This window comes from Argopecten irradians, chromosome 4 (genome assembly GCF_041381155.1).
Source record: "Argopecten irradians isolate NY chromosome 4, Ai_NY, whole genome shotgun sequence".
Lineage (NCBI taxonomy): Eukaryota > Metazoa > Mollusca > Bivalvia > Pectinida > Pectinidae > Argopecten > Argopecten irradians.
This window is the reverse complement of record NC_091137.1, coordinates 11,494,962-11,514,866: the sequence shown is the minus strand read 5'-3', so window position 1 is coordinate 11,514,866 and position 19,905 is coordinate 11,494,962. Positions and strand designations below refer to the sequence as shown.

Genomic DNA, 19,905 nt, shown 5'->3' with positions numbered 1-19,905 from the left:
ATGATATAGTATATCAATGAAATGTTAAGATCCGTACTTAATCTGAAAAAGATGATGATCAACAGATAAATTTGACAAAACTATTAATAAATAGCTTGAAAAAAGATTTCAAAGTGTAACTTCAAACAAAACAAAGATGACGTCGAAAAAGAAACAAGTGCACATCTTGATAGGGTAGTTAACATTTTGCAATGTCAAAAATATGCAATCACCTGTTGCTCGAGGATTGCTATGAACATGTTGATTGTCTCCTATTGTTCTAATGCTAAATGCCGTGTGACAGTGTGAAATGCCAAATATCTTTCAACAAATCAGAACGCAGGATTGTCACTTGAGGTATAATAATATAAACTGACTATGTTATGGAAAGTGATAGCACAAACTGACCATGTTACATAATGAGACAGTATAAACTGACCATATTACATTATGTGACAGTATAAACTGACCATGTTACAGAAGGTGACAGTACAAACTGACCATGTTACAGAAGGTGACAGTACAAACTGACCATGTTACAGAAGGTGACAGTATAAACTGACCATGTTACAGAAGGTGACAGTATAAACTGACCATGTTACAGAAGGTGATAATATAAACTGACCATGTTACAGAAGGTGATAATATAAACTGACTGTGTTACAGAAGGTGACAATATAAACTGACCATGTTACAGAAGGTGACAGTATAAACTGACCATGTTACAGAAGGTAACAGTATAAACTGACCATGTTACAGAAGGTGACAGTATAAACTGACCATGTTACAGAAGGTGACAGTATAAACTGACCATGTTACAGAAGGTGATAATATAAACTGACCATGTTACAGAAGGTGATAATATAAACTGACTGTGTTACAGAAGGTGATAATATAAACTGATTGTGTTACAGAAGGTGATAATATAAACTGACTGTGTTACAGAAGGTGATAATATAAACTGACTGTGTTACAGAAGGTGATAATATAAACTGACTGTGTTACAGAAGGTGACAGTATAAACTGACCATGTTACAGAAGGTGACAGTATAAACTGACCATGTTACAGAAGGTGACAGTATAAACTGACCATGTTACAGAAGGTGATAATATAAACTGACCATGTTACAGAAGGTGACAGTATAAACTGACCATGTTACAGAAGGTGATAATATACACTGACTGTGTTACAGAAGGTGATAATATACACTGACTGTGTTACAGAAGGTGATAATATAAACTGACCATGTTACAGAAGGTGATAATATAAACTGACCATGTTACAGAAGGTGATAATATAAACTGACCATGTTACAGAAGGTGATAATATACACTGACTGTGTTACAGAAGGTGATAATATAAACTGACCATGTTACAGAAGGTGATAATATAAACTGACTGTGTTACAGAAGGTGATAATATAAACTGACTGTGTTACAGAAGGTGATAATATACACTGACTGTGTTACAGAAGGTGACAGTATAAACTGACCATGTTACAGAAGGTGATAATATAAACTGACCATGTTACAGAAGGTGACAGTATAAACTGACCATGTTACAGAAGGTGATAATATAAACTGACCATGTTACAGAAGGTGATAATATAAACTGACCATGTTACAGAAGGTGATAATATAAACTGACCATGTTACAGAAGGTGACAGTATAAACTGATTGTGTTACAGAAGGTGAACAGTATAAGCTGACCATGTTACAGAAGGTGATACAAACTGACCATGTTACAGAAGGTGACAGTACAAACTGGTTACAGAAGGTAACAGTATAAGTGACTGTTACAGAGGTGACATGTATAAACCAGGTTACAGTAAGACCATGTTACAGAAGGTGAAATATAAACTGACCATGTTACAGAAGGTGATAATATAATTGACCAGTTACAGAAGGTGATAATATAAACTGACCATGTTACAGAAGGTGACAGTATAAACTGACCATGTTACAGAAGGTGACAGTATAAACTGACCATGTTACAGAAGGTGACAGTATAAACTGACCATGTTACAGAAGGTGACAGTATAAACTGACCATGTTACAGAAGGTGATAATATAAACTGACCATGTTACAGAAGGTGATAATATAAACTGATTGTGTTACAGAAGGTGATAATATAAACTGACTGTGTTACAGAAGGTGATAATATACACTGATTGTGTTACAGAAGGTGATAATATAAACTGACCATGTTACAGAAGGTGATAATATAAACTGACTGTGTTACAGAAGGTGATAATATAAACTGACTGTGTTACAGAAGGTGATAATATAAACTGACTGTGTTACAGAAGGTGATAATATAAACTGACTGTGTTACAGAAGGTGATAATATAAACTGACCATGTTACAGAAGGTGACAGTATAAACTGACCATGTTACAGAAGGTGACAGTATAAACTGACCATGTTACAGAAGGTGACAGTATAAACTGACCATGTTACAGAAGGTGACAGTATAAACTGACCATGTTACAGAAGGTGATAATATAAACTGACTGTGTTACAGAAGGTGACATATAAACTGACCATGTTACAGAAGGTGACATAAACTGACATGTACAGAAGGTGATAATAAACTGACCATGTTACAGAAGGTGACAGTAATATAACTGACCATGTTACAGAAGGTGACAGTATAAACTGACCATGTTACAGAAGGTGACAGTATAAACTGACCATGTTACAGAAGGTGTTACTGACAGAAGGTGATAATATAAACTGACCATGTTACAGAAGGTGACAGTATAAACTGACCATGTTTACAGAAGGTGACAGTATAAACTGACCATGTTACAGAAGGTGATAATATACACTGACTGTGTTACAGAAGGTGATAATATAAACTGATTGTGTTACAGAAGGTGATAATATAAACTGATTGTGTACAGAAGGTGATAATATACACTGACTGTGTTACAGAAGGTGATAATATACACTGACTGTGTTACAGAAGGTGATAATATAAACTGACCATATTACATTATGTGACAGTATAAACTGACCATGTTACAGAAGGTGATAGTACAAACTGACCATGTTACGGAAGGTGATAATATAAACTGACCATATTACATTATGTGACAGTATAAACTGACCATGTTACAGAAGGTGACAGTACAAACTGACCATGTTACAGAAGGTGATAATATAAACTGACCATGTTACAGAAGGTGAGAGTATAAATGATGTGTTACAGAATGATAATATAAACTGACACAGAAGGTGACAGTTACAGAAGGTGATATATAAACTGATGTGTTACAGAAGGTGATAATATAAACTGACCATGTTACAGAAGGTGATAATATAAACTGACCATGTTACAGAAGGTGATAATATAAACTGAACAGAATGATAATTAAATGAAGTGTTACAGAAGGTGATAATATAAACTGACTGTGTTACAGAAGGTGATAATATAAACTGACTGTGTTACAGAAGGTGACAGTATAAACTGACCATGTTACAGAAGGTGATAATATAAACTGACTGTGTTACAGAAGGTGATAATATAAACTGACCATGTTACAGAAGGTGATAATATAAACTGACTGTGTTACAGAAGGTGATAATATAAACTGACTGTGTTACAGAAGGTGATAATATAAACTGATTGTGTTACAGAAGGTGATAATATAAACTGACCACGTTACAGAAGGTGATAATATAAACTGACCATGTTACAGAAGGTGATAATATAAACTGACATTGTGTACAGAAGGTGATAATATAAACTGACTGTGTTACAGAAGGTGATAATATAAACTGACTGTGTTACAGAAGGTGAATATAAACTGACTGTTACAGAAGGTGAATAAACTGATGTGTCACAGAAGGTGATAATATAATGATGTGTTACAGAAGGTTTACAGAAGGTGATAATATAAACTGACCATGTTACAGAAGGTGATAATATAAACTGACTGTGTTACAGAAGGTGATAATATAAACTGACTGTGTTACAGAAGGTGATAATATAAACTGACCATGTTACAGAAGGTGATAATATAAACTGACTGTGTTACAGAAGGTGATAATATAAACTGACTGTGTTACAGAAGGTGATAATATAAACTGATTGTGTTACAGAAGGTGATAATATAAACTGACCACGTTACAGAAGGTGATAATATACACTGATTGTGTTACAGAAGGTGATAATATAAACTGATTGTGTTACAGAAGGTGATAATATAAACTGACTGTGTTACAGAAGGTGATAATATAAACTGACCATGTTACGAAGTGAAGGTGAAGTGATATAAACTGACTGTGTTACAGAAGGTGATAATATAAAAACTGACTGTGTTACAGAAGGTGGTAATATAAACTGACTGACTGTGTTACAGAAGGTGATAATATAAACTGACCATGTTACGGAAGGTGAGAGTATAAACTGACTGTGTTACAGAAGGTGATAATATAAACTGACCATGTTACAGAAGGTGATAATATAAACTGACTGTGTTACAGAAGGTGATAATATAAACTGACTGTGTTACAGAAGGTGGTAATATAAACTGACCATGTTACAGAAGGTGACAGTATAAACTGACTGTGTTATAGAAGGTGATAATATAAACTATCCATGTTACAGAAAGTGACAGTATATAAACTGACGATGCTACAGAAATTGATAAATATAAACTGACCATGTTAAACACGGAAGGTGATGCTGAGCTCCCCTTTAGCCTGATGGTACTCCATTGTCCCATTGTTGTTTAAGATCTCACCACTTGTCTCGTTCTTGGCCTGGGTGTCATTTTTGAGCAATGCTTTGGCTTGATGTTCACTGAAAGAAAAAAATCAATCATATCCCATATTGGAAGATTCTCTAAAATCCTTGAAAGTGGCTACTGACACATGGATATTAGGTTTACCTCCCCTGTTACTATGCCGCTAATAGAGCCTTCACAGTGGGTATTGACATATGGTTATAATTTTACCTCCCCTGTTACCGTACTAACCCCCTAATAGCAGCCGTCACAGTGGATATTAACGTATAGATATTAGGTTTACCTCCCTGTTACTAACCCGCTAATAGAAGATTTCACAGTGGGTATTGACATGTGGATATTAGGTTTACCTCCCCTGTTACTAACCCGCTAATAGAAGACTTCACAGTGGGTATTGACCCCTCCCCTGTTACTAACCCGCTAATAGAAGTCTTCACAGTGGGTATTAACGTATAGATATTAGGTTTACCTCCCCTGTTACTAACCCGCTAATAGAAGACTTCACAGTGGGTATTGACATGTGGATATTAGGTTTACCTCCCTTGTTACTAACCTGATAATGGATGCCTTCACAGTGGGTTTTGACATGTGGATATTAGGTTTATCTCCCCTGTTACTAACCTGATAATGGATGCCTTGACAGTGGGTGGAGACATGTGGATGTTGAGTTTACCTCCCACCAGTAAGCGGACAGTTGCTGTAAATCTGGATTCTTTCTTTAAAACTTGAGGTGGCTGAGATTCCACAATAAATGTGCTACAACAGACATCAGTTTTTAGCAAATATTCATTTCAATATCAGAAAATTCACATCAAGTTACTACTATCTACACTACAGATGATATAGATACATTACATAAAGTCTAACTAAAACGATTGTTTTAGTTCTTACAACAAAACACATTTTAGATATTAAGATATACTATATTACTTTATTGATTAGCTACATCAGGACAATTTGTCATTTTAGCTTACTGTTTCTGTTGACTCTGATTGCTTATAAATCACATCACTTTTCATTTTTTCTTTAAAAAAACTTAAATAAGAAAGATAAACATATGATTTCTGTGTTGTTGACAATAAATCACATTCTATTTGTTATCAACTGCAGGTACAAAGTTACAACATTTACCTTGTGATTAGAAATGAAAAAGAGACCAGTGATCTTTTACATTTACCTTGTCACTAGTAATGAAAGAAGACCAGTGATCTTTTACATTTAACTTGTGACTAGAAATGAAAGAAGACCAGTGATCTTTTACATTTAACTTGTGACTAGAGATGAAAGAAGACCAGTGATTTTTACATTGATCTTGTGACTAGAGAAGAAAGGACACCAGTGATCTTTTTTATTTACCTTGTGACTAAAGAAGAAAGGAGACCAGTGATCTTTTACATTTACCTTGTGACTAGAGAGGAAAGGACACCAGTGATCTTTTACATTTACCTTGTGACTAGAGATGAAAGAAGACCAGTGATTTTTACATTGATCTTGTGACTAGAGACGAAAGAAGACCAGTGATCTTTTACATTTACCTTGTGACTAGAGATGAAAGGAGACCAGTGATCTTTTACATTTACCTTGTGACTAGAGATGAAAGAAGACCAGTGATTTTTACATTGATCTTGTGACTAGAGACGAAAGAAGACCAGTGATCTTTTACATTTACCTTGTGACTAGAGATGAAAGGAGACCAGTGATCTTTTGGTTAAGTTCTGGGACGAGGTCGTGTGTTCCAGCAGGGATGTCAATTGGAAGCTTTTGACGGAGTATCTCCACTCCTAGGATCTGCTGTCGGTTCTTCCAGATCATTTCAGCCAGGGATTCACACCTAAACAAGCCACAAAACTGACTTTTTTTTCTATATTTTTTTAGATTACCAGTTATGTTTTATTGGTATGCAGCAATGTAAATTTTTATCTCCAGTATTTGCTGTATTTACATATATGTATAGAAGACAATGCCATTTGATTGATGAAATACTTATCCATGAGATTTATTACAGCAGAAGTTTAAATATTTTGTTGGCTTTAACTTGTTAAGTTTTACACTTGCCCATAAAACATCCAGAACGGTTGAGTTAATACTGTATAAGTAATGTTAACAACATAAAAATCAATTGAATTATATAATGTTACTTTAGAAGAAGTGTCATAGTGTCTAAGGAGTAGTCTTTCTAGCTAAGATGGGAGAAATGTTCCCCTAGCAAGGACAAAAGGTGGTGAGAAAATACTCTAGAACTTGATCATGTAAAATTACATTTCTAAATAATCTAAGGATCATTACTTACCACTGTTGAAGAACATCTAGTAGTTGTGTGTCAAATCGAACCCCGTTGCCAGACAACTGCTGTTTTCGTTTCCAAGCAATGAGTTCTTTATCTACCACCATCTTCTGAAGTTCTTCTAGGCCATCAAATGTCTCTCGATGCTTTTCAGCAAGAAGCTGCATGAGAAAAGGAAATCAATACAGTATATCTATACATTTATGTAAATACTAAACAGGAATCATGGTGACCATAGAAACATCATCCTTTACAACAACATACCGTATTCTAATATATGTTTAATTTAATAAAGCATGTCATTGAAATGGATTTCATATGTTAACAGTGGAAAAGATGATACAAAGAACATTGCTACTCTGCAGTTAACAGTCTATAGCAGTCAAATAAAGAGTGAATTCTTTTCTGCTTTTTCTTATTTGAGTTAACTGTATGCCTACAAAATTATATTGTCTTTATAACTCGACTCAAATTGCACATGCATAAACAGCATAATGTTAAAGGGTTTATCTTCACAAGGCAAACCTAAATTCAAAATTACAATAATATTCATCTCATGATATTTAAAATTTCAGTTCTTCCTGAAAAAACCTTGTAAACAACACCAGTTAATAGTTGGATGAATCATTAGACTCTAGAGACAAAAGGTGATTTAAATAACCCAATTTACTTGTATTTAACTTTTTTTTTAACTTTTTTCTCATCAAGATTTTTGGGAATAGGAATTCATATCATAAAAGAAAATGGAAGAAAAAACATATGTCCGTGAGCTCGTTTTTGAGCTATTGTCACTCTTAGATACCTAATTGACAAAATACTGGATTTTATGGGAATTTTGCCGTTTTGACCATATAAACAAGAGATAAAGCCATTGTTTCCAAATGAGGTGTTTGATATGTATGTATGTTTGTAGAATTTATTTTCGAATAGTCTTCTTTAAAAATATACCAGTTTTGATTAATAAGATAATATTTTTGCTCAGAATAACAACATATGCTACCCCTACCCCTTAGTTTTAAGCTACAAAATGCACAATTTACAGCAATTTTTGCCAAATTTAACCATTTATAGAAAAAGTTCTGGTATTAAACTTTTGTTAAAATTTTGCATTTCAATAGGGAAAGGGTTGTTCTTTCTAAATCAGGCAGAAAAATTTGGGATCCGTGTGCTTACTTTTTTGCCCCATTTGAATATTTGTTATTTTTCAGTATTTTAGAGTAAAAAATAAAAGTGCTCAAATTACCATTAAATGTAAAAATAAAGTGACAAAAGTGTATCATTTCACACATTGATGCTCAATATTTTAATTACCATGAACCCAGTAAAGAGATACAGCAAAAATTAGCTTGATACAGCTAAAAATACTGGCACACTGATGATTTAAGTAAAAACAATTTCAGTAAAAAACGTTAAAACTGTGGCTCTACTTAAAGCGAAAAAAAGGCACAATATCAAAATGGCCGCCAAGTGGATCATTTCTTAAAATCCTTGTATAAAAAAAATCTACTAAAAATAGAAATGTAATTTCTGGTCAAAATTTGCAACTGGCAACTTGCTACAGATATTGACAGATATTTTTTGAGAATATCATATCTTCTTTGATCTATGTTGAAACGAGACTTCAACGGGACTGACACCTCAGAAGAATACATCCTTAATCACATCTAATCAGATACACATACCAGACGACACCTCAGCAGTTCCTCTGCCTTGCCGAGCAGGTCCTGCTCTAACTCTTCCTTCTGTTTACGTAACTTTTTCTCCAGCTGTACGTTGTTCTGGAGTACCTGTTGGTATTGTTGTGGTATGACACCATCACTTATGTCATTTCCATCTCCTCCAGCGGCCATTACACCTAGCTCTTTATTCTGTTTCTCCACCTGCTGAATATGAGCTGTAACAAAAACAATTCACAATAATATTATAGTCGACTATCCTCTTCAAACTCTGCAACACAATTTATTTTGTGCTCACTTTTGCGATTTCCAAATCATAGAAGATCATAGCAATGAACATTCCCAATTTATATATTTCCTTTTAAAAATAAGTCCAGTACATCCATGTCTTTAGCCTAATTTCCCAAACTTTACATCTTTGGCTATCCACCTGATAACAAAACACTACTGAACAATCTATAGACAACAATAAATGGTGAAAGGAAATCTGACCTGTAACTTTGACCTGGGTCTGGTACTGAATCACAAATGACTCCTGAAGATTTTGTAACTGTTTTAGGTAAGTCTCAGTGTGCTGGGAAAGAAATAAAACACCACAATAATATACAGCAGGCAAAACAAGCATTAAGTTTTGTTTACATCGTCACTGATTGTTTCCTACATAACCATTATATTTGTCTTTCTGTTTTTCATATTCTATAATCATTTTATAAACAATGATGTAAATTAAAACAATATATAAAACATTTAAACATTTAAAAAAAACTTTCTTAAGAAAACTGAATCTAAATAAAAATGTGCTTTGTACCATCATCATTTGACAATTTATTTCCAGGCTGTTCTAACCATACCAATAATCCAATAATTACAAATTTCCTATGGTACTCTAATTTTTTATTAGTGATTTCTACCTAATACTCTCAATTAAAAAACATTAACATAGACACACCTGATTTATTTGTCAAGGAAGGGGGAGATAACTCTTCTACATACCTGTGTTTTGTCTCTACAATGGTCAATCATTTCCACTATCTTCTTGTGTATCTCTGTTGCCTGAATTTCATCATTCATCAGGTCTTGGTTCTGTACAGGCTGTAAATATAACAACATTTAACAACGTTCGTCCATTATGTTTCCATGGTAACTGATATTGAAACATGTCATGTGTCAAATTATAGACATCCATATGTTACAACAATACAAAGAGATTTAATGCAATTGATTTAAAAGCTGATGAAATTTACAAAACCTGAGTAAAAACATCAAGTTACTATCACAACCAGAAAATAAAAGTTTCTTGCACATCAACACATAGTTGGTATGATTATGCTAATATTTTACAACTGCATTTTCACTACATGTATATCATTAAACAAATTAAGAAACACTACTTTATGACATATTGAATTTGACAGATGTGATGGGTTACTTACATTTTCTGCCTGGTATACAAATCGTTCCTCTTGAGCCAAACAGCATTTTATCTCCTTCACCAATAGTAGAGGGGATGTGCTGTATAGGGTCTGGTCAGCAAGTAAAACAAGGTCATTGCTAGTTGTTTTTTGTTTTATCATTACAGATATTACAAAACATCATTTTACACAAGACATCTTGCAAATAAATTATCTATAGTAAAGCATTTTTATAACAAGGGCCCTTGGGCCCGAATCGCTCACCTGCTATCTGGTAATCATGCATGGTTCATACTTAACAAATAGAAGACTGAATAAGAATTTATATCATGCCTAAGCACATTAGAGGCCACTTTGCCTCTTGGTTCTTAAAAAGAAGTCATCTAAATATTTTAGCTTATCAAACCCGTGTGACCTTGAATGAAAGTCAAGGTTATTCATTTGAACAGACTTTGTAGCGCTTTATCCCTGCATGCCACAGGCCCAATATCAGGTCCCTAGGCTGTTTGGTTATTACGAAGAAGTTGTTTAAATGATTTTAGCCTATTTGACTCCTGTAACCTTGAATGAAATTGGAGGTCAAGGTCATTCATTTGAACACACTCGGTAGCCCTTTATCCCTGCATGCCACAGGCCCAATATAAAGTCCCTAGGCCTCTTGGTTAATAAGAAGAAGTCGTTTAAAGATTTCAGTCTATATGACCCCTGTAACCTTGAATGAAGGCCAAGATCATTCGTATTTGACCCACCATGACCTTTAATGAAAATCAAGGTCAATCATTTGAACAAACTTTGTAGCCCTTCATCCCATCATGTTGGCCAATATCAAGTCTCTAGATCCTTTAGTTATCAAGAAGAAGTCTTTTAAAGATTTAAGTCTATTTGACCCCTGTGACCTTGAATCAAGGTCAAGGTCATTCATTTGAACAAACTTGGTAGCCCTTTACCCCAGCATGTCACATGCAAATATAAAGTATCTAGGCCTCTTGGTTATTAAAAAGTTGTTTAAAGATTTTCACCTATTTGACCCCTGTGACCTTGAATAAAGGTCAAGGTCATTCATTTGAACAAAGTTGGTAGCGCTTCATTGACAGCATGCCACAGGCCCAATATCTGGTCCATAGGCTGGTTATCAGGAAGAAGTCGTTTAACAATTTTAGCCTATTTGATCCCTTTGACCTTGAATAAAAGTCAAGGTCATTCATTTGAACAAACTTGGTAGCCCTTGATCCCAGCATGCCACAGGCCCAATATCAGGTCCCTAGGCCTCTTGGTTATGAAGCAGAAGTCTTAACCAGATCTTTCAGTCTATTTGACCCCTGTGACCTTGAATGAAGGTCATTCATTTGAACAAACTTGGTATCCCGTTATCCCAGCATGCTATAAGTCAAATTTCAGGACTCTAGGTGTCCAAGTTTTGCAGAAGTTGTTTAAATGGAAAAGTTGACGCCGGACAGCCAGACGGCCGGCCGAACGCTGCACCACAGTATAAGCTCACTTGCCCGAAGGGCAAGTGAGCTAACAACCATGCAAATGAACTCATCATTTTCAGTTATTTACATTTCTCATCAAGGTTCTATAAGATGTCTGTAATATAAATATAACAAACTATGCTTATAACAAAGTGTTTTCTTTGTTAACGGGAGTTTTGTTATAATTTTGTTTTATTGTAAAACATTTGAATTTGATATCATTTCTTGGCTCTTCCTCATCGAGTGAATGAATCCATTTCAGTTCTGCATGAATCTATAACTTAAACCTTGATCTCTTCACAGCTACAATGTATTGATAACAAGAGGCCCATGGGCCTTAATGGTCATCTGACTATTGGCACAATACAGCACCTCAAAGAATATAGTAGTGGCAAAGAATTAAGGCAATACAAAAGAAGTCTTTTCAGAGAAGAAGTGCAGGTTCTGATATATTAGACCATGAAAAAAGGTCCCCTGATCCCCACCATGCTACAAATCCAATATGGACTCTCTAGGCCTCTTGGTTACTTACAAGAAGTTGTTTGAAGATTTTAGCCTATTTGACCACTGTGATCTTGAATAGGTCAAGATCATTCATTTGAACAAACTTGGTAGCCCTTCACCTCAGCATGCTGCAGACCCAATATGAGTACCCTGGGCCTTTTGGTTCTTGAGAAGAAGTTGTTTAAAGATTTTTGTCTATTTGACACCTGTGACCTTGAATGAAGGTCAAGGTAATTCATTTGAACAAACATGGTAGCCCTTCATGCCAGCATAATACAGGCCAAATATCAGTACCCTAGGCCTTTTGGTTATTGAGAAGAAGTCGTTTGAATGAAAAGTTTACGCACGGCGGACAGTGCACGACGATGCATGATGACAATAGGTCATCCTGACCCTTTGGGTCAGATGACCTAAAAACTAAGAATATAAAACACCTTAAAGCAAAGTTACTGATTTCAGTTATTTTTGTTGTTTTTGGTAAATGCAAACAGGTATAAATATAAATGTCTCAGGTCTTTCTTATCAGCTATACCATACATTAACATTACCATAAGGCATAACCAAAACATGTTTATTGTAAACCAAATGTTTTCCGGCTCTTTAATTAGTAGGTCCAAGCTTTGGTTAAGAGAATTAGTTCCCCTTTATGGAACTCTCCATTTTCTGTGCTCAGCCGGACAGACCAGGTGAAAGTATATTCAGGGAGTATAAAACTTTATACCCTCCCTCCCTCCCAGTGTTATGTATCCAGATATTGTTGTTGGTTTTCTTTACTGTTTTAGTGTGGTATTCTCCTGAATCCACTACCCGTCATGGCTTCCCTGCACATTACAGACTTGGCGGAATTTTTATAAACCAGAAATGCTTCCAACAGTTTTTGGACTTATCTGATTTATGAACAAGTGTTTGATCATTTTTGTGAGTGCCTAGCTTCCAAAATAAATTTGGTTTGTTATTAATATTATCCATATTCATGGGCTTCTGTTCCTAGAGCTCATGTCTGTGAAGCCATGACCATTTTTGCCAATTAAAAGTCTTAAGGTAAATTGTTTATTGTCTGGTTTTCTGAGATTATTTTATAACTGTACTCTTATCTGTCCTCTCATATCAAAACCCCACTAATCTCACTAGAAATTTCTGTAATTCATTAGCTCCTGCCTCAGTATTCCTAAACTGGATGGAACAAATATAGGTGACAGTATACTATGTCTATGTACAGCCTGTCCACCTATCCTAACTCTTACACCCATACTCCTAACATGTCCTCACTCTTACACTCATACTCCTAACATGTCCTCACTCTTACACCCATACTCCTAACATATCCTCACTCTTACACCCATACTCCTAACATGTCCTCACTCTTACACCCATACTCCTAACATGTCCTCACTCTTACACCCATACTCCTAACATGTCTTCACTCTTACACCCATACTCCTAATATGTCCTCACTCTTACACCCATACTCCTAACATGTCCTCACTCTTACACCCTTACTCCTAACATGTCCTCACTCTTGCACCCATACTCCTAACATGTCCTCACTCTTACACCCATACTCCTAACATGTCCTCACTCTTACACCCATACTCCTAACATGTCCTCACTCTTACACCCATACTCCTAACATGTCCTCACTCTTACACCCATACTCCTAACATGTCCTCACTCTTACACCCATACTCCTAACATGTCCTCACTCTTACACCCATACTCCTAACATGTCCTCACTCTTACACCCATACTCCTAACATGTCCTCACTCTTACACCCATACTCCTAACATATCCTCACTCTTACACCCATACTCCTAACATGTCCTCACTCTTACACCCATACTCCTAACATGTCTCACTCTTACACCCATACTCCTAATATGTCCTCACTCTTACACCCATACTCCTAACATGTCCTCACTCTTACACCCTACTCCTAACATGTCCTCACTCTTGCACCCATACTCCTAACATGTCCTCACTCTTACACCCATACTCCTAACATGTCCTCACTCTTACACCATACTCCTAACATGTCCTCACTCTTACACCCATACTCCTAACATGTCCTCACTCTTACACCCATACTCCTAACATGTTCTCATTCTTACACCCATACTCTTAACATGTCCTCACTCTTACACACATACTCCTAATATGTCCTCACTCTTACACCCATACTCCTAACATGTCCTCACTCTTACACCCATACTCCTAACATGTCCTCACTCTTACACCCATACTCCTAACATGTTCTCATTCTTACACCCATACTTCTAACATGTCCTCGCTCTAACACCCATACTCCTAACAAGTTCTCACTCTTACACAAATACTCCTAACATATCCTCACTCTTACACACATACTCCTTACATGTCCTCACTCTTACACCCATACTCCTAACATGTCCTCATTCTTACACCCATACTTCTAACATGTCCTCACTCTTACACTCATACTCCCTACATGTCCTCACTCTTACACCAATACTCCTAACACGTCCTCACTCTTACACCCATACTCCGAACACGTCCTCACTCTTACACCTATACTCCTAAGATGTCCTTACTCTTACACCCATACTCCTAACATGTCCTCACTCTTACACCCATACTCCTAACATGTCCTCACTCTTACACCCATACTCCTAACATGTCCTCACTCTTACACCCATACTCCTAACATGTCCTCACTCTTACACCCATACTCCTAACATGTCCTCACTCTTACACCCATACTCCTAACATGTCCTCACTCTTACACCCATACTCCTAACATGTCCTCACTCTTACACCCATACTCCTAACATGTCCTCACTCTTACACCCATACTCTTAACATGTCCTCACTCTTACACCCATACTCTTAACATGTCCTCACTCTTACACCCATACTCCTAACATGTCCTCACTCTTACACCCATACTCCTAACATGTCCTCACTCTTACTCCCATAATCATAACATGTCTTCATTCCTATCTAATATCTATACAATATTTGACCCAATAATTATATATAAACACTCCCTTCCATTTTTCAAGACCTCGAGTTCCCGTCCCTTACCATGAATCTAAATCTTTATCCAATGCTGACTGAAAATATACCATTTCTCTATCTTTATTTCTTGTACAGGTAGCTTACTTTTTGTAATTATCAAATCAAAGATCTAAGTTTGGTCCCATTATAAGCACTTAAACCTCCTTGTACACAATGCTGTATCCATAAATATAACCCACCTGGAGTTTAGTGGCTGAATCCTGCAGGACCATCTTCTGAAGGAAGCTCTCACTGCTGTTTGGAAACTCGCTGATTTGTATTTGGATGGCCTTTATCAGGTGGTCCAACACCTGGTGAGCATATACTTCATGGGCAGGATTGTCTTCTTCAATCTGCGACCTACAGCGACAATTGTTTAAATGTAACAGAGAGCAGGATATTATGGCACAAATATAATCACTGCCACCACTAAGATTCAAAATCGTGATCTCTGGATTACCCTTCTAATCAAAACTAGACTTGTAATTTTGCTCCACTAGAATGCTCTATGATACCTTCAAATACCAAAATCTAACAAATCTCCTTTTTGAGTCACCTCAGCATGACCCTTACCCTAAAAACATTTCAGGACATTATACATTTCAGCTGTGTATACATACTTTCAATGATTGGCTAATCATAGGAGTTATGCTGAGTTGCCTGATCAGAGAATTAATAGATTTTTTGTATTGGACTGTATCATAATGCATAGTAGTGTAGCGGAATTACAATTTTAATTTATTTAGATTGTCTGAATTACAAGGCTGCTGCTCAACCAATCAAGCAAAAGAGAAATTCTATCTAGCCAACAGGTATATTGCAGCTAGTATTGATCAGGGTTACATACTTCTTTTCCAGGAAAAAAACCTCATCCTCAAGTTTCCAGAGGTTAACACCGATGTTGGTGGAGCATGGCTAAATATCTATCCCAAGTCCCTACATGGGTGCCAATATAACAGAGAGCAGGATTGATTTCACACAAATATGATCACTGACTCCTCTAAGGATCAAACTTAGGAATTCTGGATTACTAGTCTGATGCTTAAACGGTCGCGCTAAAAGAGAAGTTCTCTCTAGCCAAGTGGTATAATGCAGCTAGTATTCACTAGGGTTACAAATATAGAAGGGTTGTCAAACTGATCAGACTTTGCATTGAAAATGATCTGAATATTATATATATATATGTACAGGATAAATTTCAATTTCGTAGTCTTTATACATATGTATATCATTGGGCGAAACCTATCTTTAATACTAAAAAGATAACTCAGAGGGGTTTTTTGCACCTGCCATTAAATGACCCATCCCTATATATAGGTGTCCCTCCCCTATTTATAAACTTCAATTTCACTTATAATCACTTTTAATTAAATGCAAACTGAAAATATGAAAACTTTGTTGGTTTTCTTACCGATTTGTTTTGCAAATTGATTTAAGGCTTACTCTGTAGAATAATTTTATGAAAGACAAGTCCAAATTTGTTTCTATTAAGTGCCCACTGAGTTGCTTCAATATTGCAAGCACCCTGAGTGCTTATTGGGTCGATTAAGGCAATATTTGAATATATAAATAGTCAAGCACCTGATGATGGTGAACTGAAAAATATTCTAATTAGTAAATAAATTGTTGACCAAGCACGTCAAACCCTGTATAGATGCATGGTTGCAATTGAATCAATAAGTTTTATTATAACAATAACAACGATATACTTTAATTAAACCAACTTTTTTCGTGTACTATTTACTTCCGCTAATTACACGATTAGAGTTAATTTGCAAAAGTTAATCTCTGCGAAAATAGACATACATCATATATGTATATATAGACAGAAACTTCCATCTGGTTTTCAAATCTGCAAATGTTAATCTTCACGAACTTGTTTACAAACGAATATCCCAAAATTTAGTAGCCGCAAAAAGAAAGTTAGTTAACAGTAGCAATGATCATGATGGGTTAAAATTGACTTCCCCACACTTACCATGGTTGCTCTTCCAGCCACTGGGCACAGTAATGGCGCACTTCGATTGGGAAATGCTGCCCATACTGAGACTGGATCCGTTTTATGATATCCCCATCAAGACGCTGAACTCGAGCCCACAGGGACATTGCTGGGTCCCAGCTCCCTGTTGGCTAGACAATAGAAAATCTAATTTTGAATATTTTCCAATTATTTAACTTTTCATTCTATAAATTTAATTAATGAATTACAACCCTTAAACAAATAAAGATGGCCTCAAGAAAAGGGAGATCCCCTGAAGTGTTGCCACTTTATTGATTTATTATCCTAAAACAAAATAAGATTTTTAAGGCATCATGTATTCAGCAGTACATAAAGTATCTTCATGAAGGCAAAAAAAACAAGGACATAGTCATTCAGATCCCCCGCCAATGGAGATATCAAAGCTGAAGTAAATTTGATTGTGGAGACTTATGTGTATGGAAAAAAACAGGAAAAAGGAAGTTGAGCTAAAGAAAGATGGAGTATAATTCAAGTAGAGCGGGGCTCCAATTGTTGAATCAGGTATACAGCCTTGACATTTATATTAGACTATATACACAAAGATGGGTGGAGTTTTGCAAAGTAACATTTACCATTTACCATGATATTTTCAGCAATGTTTCAATGGTAACGGAAAAAGTGCAAAAAATGAAAACTTAAAAATAGCAAAAGGCACTACTAGACCATAAGAACAATGTGTCTATGAAGTTTCATGGAAATATCTCTGCTGGTTTTAGAGTTGTGCTCCGGAAACGATTCTTACACAAAAATCTGCCATTTTCAGCAATGTTTCCATGATTACAGAAAAAAGAACAAAAACTGAAAACCTTAAAATAGCAAAAGGCACTACTAGACCATAAGACTAATGTTCCTGTGGAGTTCCGTGCATATATCTCAACCGGTTTTCCAGTTATGCTGCGGAAACAAACCTGGTACAAAAATATGATATTTTCAGCAATGTTTCCATGGTTACGGAAAAAATGCAAAAAATGAAAATCTAAAAATAGCAAAAGGCACTACTAGACCATAAGAACAATGTGTCTATGAAGTTTCATGGAAATAACTCTGCTGGTTTTAGAGTTGTGCTCCGGAAACGATTCTTACACAAAAATCTGCCATTTTCAGTAATGTTTCCATGGTTACAGAAAAAAGTACAAAAAGTGAAAACCTTAAAATAGATAAAGGCACTACTAGACCATCAGACCAATGTGTCTATGAAGTTTCGTGGAAATATCTCTTCTGGTTTTAGAGTTATGCTCCGGAAACAAACCTGGTACAAAAATATGAAATTTTCAGCAATGTTTCCATGGTTACGGAAAAAATGCAAAAAATGAAAACCTAAAAAAGGCAAAAGGCACTACTAGACCATAAGACCAATGTGTGTATGAAGTTTCGTGGAAATGTCTCTACTGGTTTTAGAGTTATGCTCCGGAAACCATTCATATGGACGGACGGACGGACGGACGGACGGAACCCATTTGTATATCCCCCGCCAACTTCGCTGGGCGGGGATAAAAACAGTTTATAAATGAGGGGCTGTAGATTTTGTTTTATTGAAGCAAGGTTACAATTAAATGTCTATATGTAATTATCAAAGAAAAAATCCAGTATATGCTCTGTTAGACATTTTAAGAATTAGTAATATTTCATGACAATGTTTAAAAATATATTCTGATTCAGTTAATACCAACCCTTTAGTTTAACTACATGTATAAGCATCTACTCCTCTTATTGACTTAGTCAATATGTTTTAAAATGTTTGCCACAAGTCCTAGTATATTATAACAATGTGTACAAATCCTTCACTTAGTTTATCATGCCAAATTTGTCATTCTAGCTTGTACCTGTATTGGCCATTGTGAAAAACGCATATCTCCATTCTGTTGGTATGTAAAAGTTGTATTGCCTGAAGAAAAGCCTGCCGAGAATTGGTTGTATCCGGACGCCATATTGAACATTCCGTAGCGTGATTGGAAAGAATGTGGTGAATAAGCACCTTGATGACTATGCAGACCTGCCTCACATTTAGTTTGTAATTGACAATTCTCGTCTGCACCGTTGTTTCTTGACAAATCTCCCTGTCTGTCATTACAATCTTGTCGATGATCAATTTTATGATAATCATCCTCCATATCTTTCCTTATGATTTCAACAAATGCAAAAGTACAAAACTTAACCGCAACTCGTTAAATCTTGAATAAGTTGATACACCAACAAACAGGAGAATGACTATTCTAGCAATCACTCTTAAATTCATTTAATCCAGCAGTCTAAGATCCAGGCAGATTACAGACTAAAAGCATAAAATGCTTCTTCCTGCTTTCTATGTAGTCCCAGCAAATGACTGATCTGAGGTCAATGTTGACTCCAATATTTTATCCAAGATAGTATAAATCAACCTTATCGACTGAGTTTTTAATGTACAGTATTTAAGTAACTGACTTTCTCATGAAGCTAGTCTTAAAAGAGCCTATTGTTTCCATTTTAAATAATTCTTACAGTAATAAACTATCAAAATAAATAATTAGGTCAAGTTACCTTTTCCGTATTTTCAATCTTCATATTCCAAATATGGCCAAATAACCTCCTAGTTAATTTGTCATTGTCCAACATGTATCGGTCTTTATCAAGTAAACAGTACTTGTATGACCAGTATTCCAGGTATAAAGGATATTGGGTTTTTCCTTTTAAGTTTAGCCTTGACTTTATTGCACGCCTCAGTATTTGTTAGCTTGATAAAAGCTTGTCATTGTGTTTTCGTGCGTATGATCATGTTTTGACAAACCGAAA

General features: G+C 35.7%; 1 protein-coding gene across 1 annotated transcript in view; it reads right to left on the bottom strand.

The window, feature by feature from the left end:
- The window catches only part of LOC138320604 (signal transducer and activator of transcription 5A-like), a 41,280-nt gene extending 21,724 nt beyond the window's left edge, over positions 1-19,556 (bottom strand). Inside the window, exons 1-11 of the mRNA XM_069263699.1 lie at positions 18,960-19,556; positions 17,095-17,246; positions 15,317-15,476; positions 10,128-10,217; positions 9,688-9,786; positions 9,187-9,268; positions 8,701-8,912; positions 7,025-7,179; positions 6,404-6,565; positions 5,356-5,490; positions 4,661-4,790 (exon numbers count right to left, since the gene is read on the bottom strand). Coding sequence (XP_069119800.1) covers positions 4,661-4,790; positions 5,356-5,490; positions 6,404-6,565; positions 7,025-7,179; positions 8,701-8,912; positions 9,187-9,268; positions 9,688-9,786; positions 10,128-10,217; positions 15,317-15,476; positions 17,095-17,246; positions 18,960-19,247 — 1,665 coding nt within the window. The 5' untranslated portion in view covers positions 19,248-19,556. The remainder of the gene's footprint in view (positions 1-4,660; positions 4,791-5,355; positions 5,491-6,403; positions 6,566-7,024; positions 7,180-8,700; positions 8,913-9,186; positions 9,269-9,687; positions 9,787-10,127; positions 10,218-15,316; positions 15,477-17,094; positions 17,247-18,959) is intronic.
- Between the last annotated feature and the right edge of the window lie 349 nt (positions 19,557-19,905).